At 40.5% G+C, this 8,633-nt stretch overlaps 1 protein-coding gene across 1 annotated transcript in view; it reads left to right on the top strand.

Moving 5' to 3' along the window:
• Window positions 1-130: 130 nt before the first annotated feature.
• IFT122 (intraflagellar transport 122) overlaps window positions 131-8,633 on the top strand; it is a 32,894-nt gene continuing 24,391 nt past the window's right edge. Inside the window, 10 exon segments of the mRNA XM_029086017.1 lie at window positions 131-190; window positions 1,093-1,177; window positions 2,029-2,107; window positions 2,864-2,940; window positions 3,363-3,429; window positions 4,459-4,605; window positions 5,531-5,692; window positions 6,614-6,689; window positions 7,251-7,442; window positions 8,181-8,319. Of these exon segments, the coding sequence (XP_028941850.1) occupies window positions 4,493-4,605; window positions 5,531-5,692; window positions 6,614-6,689; window positions 7,251-7,442; window positions 8,181-8,319 (682 nt within the window). The 5' untranslated portion in view covers window positions 131-190; window positions 1,093-1,177; window positions 2,029-2,107; ... (1 more) ...; window positions 3,363-3,429; window positions 4,459-4,492.

Here is an 8,633-nt window from a genome sequence, read left to right on the forward strand (position 1 = left end):
CCAGGGGCGCTCTGGAGGATGCAGTCACAGTTTCTGTTGTAGCATCTCTGGTGTCACGGAAGCGTATTCGATCCCTGCTGATACGGAGTTTTCTGTTTGTTGTTGTTTGTTTGTTTTCTGTAGTATTTATGATCTTGCATTCAAACCAGACGGGACTCAGCTGATAATTGCTGCTGGAAATAGGCTGCTGGTAGGGAAACTTTTATTTTCCCTCTTTGTTTTACAGCTGTATGAATATGATTTCTTTCACGTTAACTTATGAATCTAACCCAACAAAAATCCTTTTATCTCTACCAGTCCAGCCTCATGTCTGTGTACATTATTAATGCAGGCTAACTGTAAAGTGTTTTGAAACCTTTGAGTGTTCCTTACCAATTTTAAACTTTATTTACAAAAGTGATGAGATTCAAGTTACTTGTGTCATCTCACCTGGTTTGAAATCCATTAACCTCCATCCAGACTTAGCACAATGACATGGTATGCAAATACTGCATTGCTACAAGTTTCTTCAAAATCTCTGCAGAAAGGGGAAAGGAACCCAGGTTGACATCCTTAGTCAGAAGCTTCAAGTACAACTTTTTGTGGTTCCCTGTGTCCACTTGCCTGCTGCTAACCCATCAGCAGGAGCAGCTCAGGACCACGCTTCTGACGGTTCCTGCAGAGCTCTCCGACGGGGCAGGGGTGGGTGCCGTGGTGACACAGATGTAGTTCAGAACTCCAGGACAGCAGGCTGTATTATTTTCAGTGCTTGCAGAATGGTGTGTTTAGTTTACAGTAATTTATTGTGCTTAAACAGCTAATGTGGGGGAAAGAAGTAAAACAGCCTGGCCAAATGAGCTGTTTGGAAAGTCTTTTTGTGCATGTAATTTTCTAACACTGAAGCTTCTTTCGTTCTGAGAAGTGTTACATTAAGCTGCTTCTACAGTTTAAAACGTTTCATCTTGCATGGACTGTATGCTATGCAAAAAAGCAGACACAAAGTGTATAATTGTGTTGGCCTTCAGTAATTTTATATCCTGGTCCTCACTGGAGGATTTTTATATATGTTTTTTTCTTTGTATGTTTGTTTTTGTTTTCCCCCTGTTTAAATAGGTATATGATACTTCTGATGGAACCTTAATTCAGCCCCTGAAAGGACATAAGGACACTGTGTACTGTGTGGCTTATGCTAAAGATGGTAAATATCACTTTGGGGGGCTTTGTGAGTCTGGTTTGTCCAGTGCATCTCTTCCATTTCTTATTGCCAATTGATAAATAGAGAAATTGGGGTTGTTTCAGTAACAGTTTTTTGCGCTTGTGTGAGTGCTGGTGTTTTGTTTCTGTTTATAAATCGAGAGTTTGAGCTGCTGTACAAATGCCCCATCCAGAGGTACCGTGTTCTCACATGTAATGCTGTCTGGGAATCGAAGAACTATAGTCCCCACTTCCCCTCCCCTTCTAGTTCGGCATGGGTAAGGTTGTATTTGTGGGTAACGTGAGGAGGAGGTTTATCCCAGAGATCCCTCTTTCTAGTACTCCACCTGCCTCTGATTTTTCTTCCTGTAGTTCTTCTGTCCCAAAGATTCTCCATCTTCTGATCCTCCACACATGACCATGCTTGCTATAGACCTTATTCTGCTTCCAGTTCTGTCGTTGTCTCCGATTCCGTGGGCACTTGCTGTCTGTGGACTCGGAGCACTTCCTCTCACATGCTGCTGTTTAAGGCACAGGGGATACCCGTGGAAATGTACCGGTTTCCCTTGGCACTGTTGCCATCAGTGTCCAACCCGTGACTGACTGTTGGAAAGACTGGCTGCTTGCTTGTGTTGCTGGGCTTTAATGCAGCATGCTCTGTGGAAATAACAAAGTGAAGTCATCAGAGTTTCATGTGGTTGGAGAAGCACAGTCACATCGAGACACTTGCACTGTTGGGCCCTTTTTTACTTGAGCCTTGTCAAGTTCAAGAACTTCTTGCTCTCTCTTTGATCGAGTTTTTGCAGTGAAAGTGATTCTTGTATGTGTGGGATTTAAATTCTATTTAACTCCTAGGCAAGCGTTTCGCATCTGGCTCAGCTGATAAAAGTGTGATAATTTGGACTTCAAAGTTGGAAGGAATTCTGAAATACACGTAAGTGGTGCCTTTCAATTCCCTGCCTCTCAAAAGCAGACTTTGATTATGCACTTCTGCTGTCAGAGAGCACGTCCCGTTAGATTTGGAAGGTTGACTAAGGTCGGAGGAAGAGGAGTGTAACAGTTGAACTATCTGAATGAGGCAGGAAAGTGATTAAAGGCATAAAACAGGGTGGGAAGTCTGGATAAATCTCTGGATTTAGAGGGCTGGCAGAGAACAGGGGAAGCTGAAACTGTACAGGTAGAAATAAAATGAAACATAATATGACTAATCTTGTCTAATAAACAAAATGAATATAATTCTGGTTCAGAGACCAAATTAAGGATAAAGTTTGGTACTTTCAGTATGTTTCCATCTTTCTTCTGGCTTTGTTTTTGTGTCATCCCTCTTAAGTGACATCTTCTGTTTCTGAATGTGTGTACGTTTATTACTTGTTAGTACACACAAGCTACTGTACTGCTGCTTGTAGGTGCGTGCTTTAGAATTTGGATGTAACCTTAATTGCATTTCACGACCCACCATCCATGTACATCTTTAGCTAATCTTGATGAAATACAGTGAATCCTGCTGCTTAGTGACCTTTTTTAAGGTTTATTACTGATTCAGTTTACAGTAATTGCTGATTAATTTGATGTAATATAAAGTGATCACGTTATTTGTAGCATCTGGTGAAGCTTTTGGCTATCTCGCTGAAAGTCAGAAAAGGGGCATTTAAGAATGATTTATTGAAATACGATTGTAACCTCATTCTAGGCATAATGACTCTATACAGTGCGTTTCATACAATCCCCTTACTCATCAGTTGGCGTCCTGCTCTTCTAGTGATTTTGGTATGTCTCTTTCCTCTAACTTTTCCATTAAGCCAGTAAATTCTATTAAAGTTGTGTAGCTAAGCTAACTACAGATAGGCACAGTTCTTCATATGCAGAGGAGTTGAGATATAAAACTATCTAAAGTTAAGTAATTAATTCACTGAAACTCAGTTGGAAAGGACTGTATAGTGAGCTGCTACAGGGTCACATGTACTCCTCTGTTACTATGATTTATTACAGTGACACCCTCTCTATTATTTAGATGGATTTTTTCCTGTTTACTGGTAAACAATATGCATTTAAATGACCTTCTTGTAGTGGATGAGACTTTGATCCTTCTGAAGTCCCAACTGAGTTATTTGACAATATCAGTCACTAATCTGAACACTGGTAAATGCTTCCTCGTAATTTATTTTGGCTTTTTGTTTGCTTTAACCAAGGCTTGTGGTCTCCTGAACAGAAGTCGGTCTCTAAACATAAAACTAGCAGTAAGATTACTTGCTGTAGGTAAGTTCTAAGGATTACCCATGTCATTTAAGTTAGTTTCAATACAAACAGTTCAAAATGATATGCAACCTTAAAGAAAAAAATCAAGTGAAATAGTTCAACGTATTCAGAGGCAGTGCTTAGTAGTATGAGATGGGTTCTCCTGCCTCGCTGTACTTCATGCTGCTTTGCCATTCCCATAATTAAAATACCTGTGTAGTGTTTATAGTGCTCCAGAAGGAATTTGACTAATATTTATCAAAGGTGATTTGTTCTTTCTTGTGTAGTCTTCTCAGAGAGCTTTTTTCTTTTTTTTTTTTCTTCCCCCCCTTCCTTTTTTTTTTTTTAATAGCAAAGGGTTTGTATTTTTATTTGGTACTGTTTATAACTGAATTCTGAAAGTGTCAGAGGGGTGTTCTGGTCTTGAGCAAGTGTCTTCTCTCTCCCTCTGTTTGGCCATCTTGTGCAATAACAATAAAACGAGGAAAAATAATTATACTTTCTGTTTGTAGAGCTGTTTGTCTTCTGTGTTGTTGGTATTTTCAGCAGAAGGAAATACTACCATTATGGGAAATCTGGAGCAATGGTACATTAGCCTGTGTAAAGTCATCCATCTAACTGCAGTAAAGACAAGAATAGAAACCAGGTCTCCTCTGTCCCAGCACCATGCAGTTTTATCTGATCTGTGTGCTAAATGTGGCTTTTAAAGCAGTCTGGTCTCCTGCCAGCACTGTCATCCCCAAAAATGTGTCTGTTAGCACATGGTAGAAGTATTGTAAGCAGATGATCACTTTATTTTTTTTAATTTCTATATTTTTAAAATTTTCTGTGTATACAATAAAATGTTCTTGCTGTAGTCCATGCTGTTGCCATAAATGTGGATTTAGATGCATAAACAAACTGTAGGATTACTGGCTGTCTCCCAGAACTCCCTCTTAGAAGTGTATTTCTATCTGTCATGCCTGTTTGAGTATGCTGCACCATCCTACCTTCCTGCTGCTTGTTTTTAGTAGTTTGCTCTTCAGCATGTGTGTGGGTTTTTTTTTTCAGCTGGACAAATGATGGCCAGTACCTTGCTTTGGGGATGTTCAACGGCATTGTCAGCATAAGGAATAAAAATGGCGAAGAGAAAGTTAAAATAGAGCGCACAGGGGGTGCTTCATCTCCAATATGGTCAATTTGTTGGAATCCATCCAGGTAAATAATTTCATCCTTCCTTTTTTCATGCTGAATATATAACCCGTGGCTTATTGGTTGCAGAAAAGCTTGACTTTTATCCCTGCTGAAACAGATTAATGCCAAGTACGTTACCTTTTTTTAAGTGATTATATATTGGGATTTTGGCTTTGCTGTCAGTATTGAATAGAGAAACAAGGAACAGTTCCACTTAGATCATTGAATCACGTAGGTTGGAAAAGACTTTTAAGATAGTCAAGTACAACCATTAACCAAACACTGCCAAGTCCCACTAAGCCCTGTCCCTAAGTGCCACATCTACACAGCCTTTAAATCCCTCCAGGGATGGTGACTCCACCACTTCCCTGGGCAGCCTGCACCAGTGCTTGACTGCCCTTTCAGTGAAGAAATTTTTCCTATTATCCAATGTAAACCTCCCCTGGCACAACTTGAGGCCATTTCCTCTTGTCCTATTGCTTTTTCCTTGGGAGAAGAGACTGACCCCAACCTCTCTACTCCCTCCTTTCAGGGAGCTGGAGAGAGCCACAAGGTCTCCCCTCAGCCTCCTTTTCTCCAGGCTCAACACCCCCAGTTCCCTCAGCCACAAGGGAACTCAGCACACTTGTGCTCCAGACCCTTCCCCAGCTCCGTTGCCCTTCTCTGGACACGCTCCAGCACCTCCATGTCTTTCCTGGAGTGAGGGGCCCAGAGCTGAACCCAGCACTTGAGGTGCTGCCTCATCAGATCTCAAGAAACACTTCTTTTCTCTTTTGTATTGTTTTTGGGTGTGGGGTTGGGGTTTTTTTTGTTGTTGGTTTTTGATTTTTTTTTTTTTGTGGGGCAGTGAGGTTCTGTTTGGATTGGGGGAGAGAGAGGGGAGCTTTTTTTCACTTCAAGTCAGAGGGAATGTTGTCCCAGATGTGTGAATAAACAATTGCTATTGCAGTAGGTGGGACACTTTTTGGAGTAGAGGAGATGAACAAGAAGAGTCAGTTCACAGCTTTTTAGAGGAGCTACCAGTACTGAAATCCAGGCCTGGCAGTAGGCAGTATAGTCAGTCAGAGGGAGAAGACTATGACGAAGAAGAGACCTGTATGGATTTCGACTTGTGAGTGAAACTTCAAAAGAACATATATATCTATATGATCTAGAACAATAATCTACAAAAAGGACTGAGGGCAGAGATTATTATGTAGGGTACAGAACCAGATATTCAAAAGTTAAGGAATTCTAGATTAATAGTTGCCTGTATGGTCTCAATTGATTCTGTGAGTATTTGGACATTATGGGATAGTTCAGAAGTATGTGATTGTGTGTTGCTTTTCCCCACAGATGCGTGCATTGAGCAAAGGGAGGGTGCTTACTAAACAGTTAGCTTTTCATTAGTCTTTTTGTCTTTTCCATTTTATTCAGTGTATGGCTAGAGGCATTATTTGCAGCACAATGTTCAGATTGCCATCTCCCTTCTTCTTAGGCAAGAAGCTGTGGAGAAGGTGACTCTCATGTTTAGCTCCAAGCTGAACAGATCATGTCAGAGTACCAAAGTTAACGAATTTGAGACCTGAAGCCTTTCCTCGGGCTGCTGCTGCTCTCACGTGAACAAGTTTTATTTTTTTCCCTGCCTTAAGCTGATAATTGAGGTTCACTCTTGCTCAGCTGCATTGACTTTGTTATGGTGGCTTTGTACTGCTGTAGCCGAGATCAGAATCCAGGCCCAGGTGCTTTCTCTGCTTAAGGGGCCATTAGCTTCACTGTACTACAGAGCTGTGTGTGAAGCCATACACCAAGCTTTGCAGTTATTGCTGTAAAGGACACTGATTGGGGGTTTTTTTGTGTGTGTGTCCCCCAGCTGTCTTACTTGGTTTTAAATGGCAAGATATATCTGCTGTCCTTTCAGTTTGTGGGTTTTTTAAAGAGTAATATGAAGTATATTCTGCTATGCTATTACTAGGTTCTCTTGCTGTAAGACATGTGTTAATATATTGCTGTAGAATTACTACTTTTTCTTTTCTTTCCTTTTTTTTGTTAGAGATGAACGCAATGATACTTTAGCTGTGGCAGACTGGGGTCAGAAACTTTCCTTTTACCAGCTTAGTGGCAAACAGGTATGTTTTAGAAAGAGCGTTCAAGAGTGGCAGAGTATTTCTGATTCAGTTTTGTGTCCTGTATTCATAGTGTTTGTATACTAGTGCTTTATTAGCTACATTAAATGTTTTCAGTTTTCCCAACCTTTTGAGTCTGTTGGTTTTGGTTTTGTTTTTTTTAACTATCTTTCCCTTCAGCTCTTGTTTCTCCCATGGCAACTCAGCTGCTGTCTTACAATTCTTGCATTAAAGCCCTAACAACTTTGCTGACTTTTGTGATACAGTTTACTGGTCTATAGAGGACATCTTTGTATTGTTTTTTTCAACTGGTTAAAGGGGGTTTTGTGAGTTGCTTGCATTCTGAGTAGACTGGTTTGGGACTGGGGGGTTTCCTGCATGTGTTTTAGAACTGCCTTTGGGAATCTTAATATAGCAAGTCGTTCTGGGGTATTGGAAAGTTGTGCATGGCCAGAGAGATGAGAAGAATGGTATCAGTGACAGCACTTGTTGCCTTGGGAAAATACAAAGTGATCCTTTTGTTAATGGTTTTTTAATTAATATTATTATTATTTTCCCTTGTAGATTGGGAAGGACAGAATGCTCAATTTTGATCCTTGCTGTGTTAGCTATTTTACTAAAGGAGAATATGTTTTACTGGGAGGTTCAGATAAACAAGTTTCCCTCTTCACGAAGGATGGTGTGCGCCTTGGTACCATAGGAGAGCAAAGCAGCTGGGTGTGGACATGCAGGGTTAAACCAGACTCCAACTATGTGGTAAGTTGGAACATTTTTCTGATGCTTTCACAGACATTTTGTCATATAAGACAAGACCATAAATTTCAAATTCAATTGCTTAATCTAGATATTCTTACTGAGGCAGCAGAACCTAATCAGTGTCTAGTGAGGTCCTAGAACCACTATCAAAATTAAAAATATCCTGCAGAAGTAAAACTTGAGCTGTAAGAAGGCTGTAAATCAGTGTAACAACTGTTTTCAGATGGTAAGGCATTTGCTGCATTTTGATTAAAAAAGAGGAAGGAAAAGAAGAAAAAATGGCAGCTAATAACTTCAGGGCTGACCAAATCTAATTCCATGATGCAAAGAAAATATTCAGATCTGTTTGAGTTTCTAGTGTTATACCTTGTGGAAAACACCTACAAGGCAACTGTAAGCCACGGACACTGCACTCTGTGTCATTGTACAAACGTGAAGAGATACAGAGCAAATTAAAAACCAAACAAGCATCCCCCCTCACAAGAGCCCCAAAAAACAACAACCAAATAAACCCAAACCAAACCCCACCCACCCAACACGGTGGTCTCCATGGTCTGTGCTGAGGTCAGTCCTCATTTTGCACTGCACTTGTACTGAAACAGTGGTAAAAGTAGGCTGTAATTGGTATCAATCTACACATTACACAGGAAAGGAACACAGTGTTCATGTAAATACACATTTTGCCAATTCTCACCTACATGTACCAATTAACTAAAATTATTTTCCTCTGGTGTTCAGGCGGTAGGATGCCAAGATGGAACAATATCCTTTTATCAGTTGATTTTCAGCACTGTTCACGGCCTTTATAAAGATCGCTATGCTTACAGGGACAGCATGACTGATGTTATTGTCCAGCACCTCATCACTGAGCAAAAAGGTAACTTCACGCTTCAGTCAAGCCAAAGCTTCACTCTCATTCTGTTTTGTTTTGGGTTTTTTTAATTAATATCTATCAGAACACTTGGAGTATATGCTGCATGTACTAGACATTGCTGTCACTTTGACAGTCAAGCTGAGGAATATTGTTTGCGGGATGAGAGTGCAAACTTGGATTCTGGAGGATCAGCGCTGACAAGCTTAATGAAAGATGTGGGGATTTGAAAGGACATTGGAAGGGGCAGAGGCTGTTAAGATCAGGTTTTGATCTCTACAAATGAGATAAAAATCCTGTACATCGTATTGAGCTTCCCC

This window comes from Antrostomus carolinensis, unplaced genomic scaffold (genome assembly GCF_000700745.2).
Source record: "Antrostomus carolinensis isolate BGI_N321 unplaced genomic scaffold, ASM70074v2 scaffold22737, whole genome shotgun sequence".
NCBI lineage: Eukaryota > Metazoa > Chordata > Aves > Caprimulgiformes > Caprimulgidae > Antrostomus > Antrostomus carolinensis.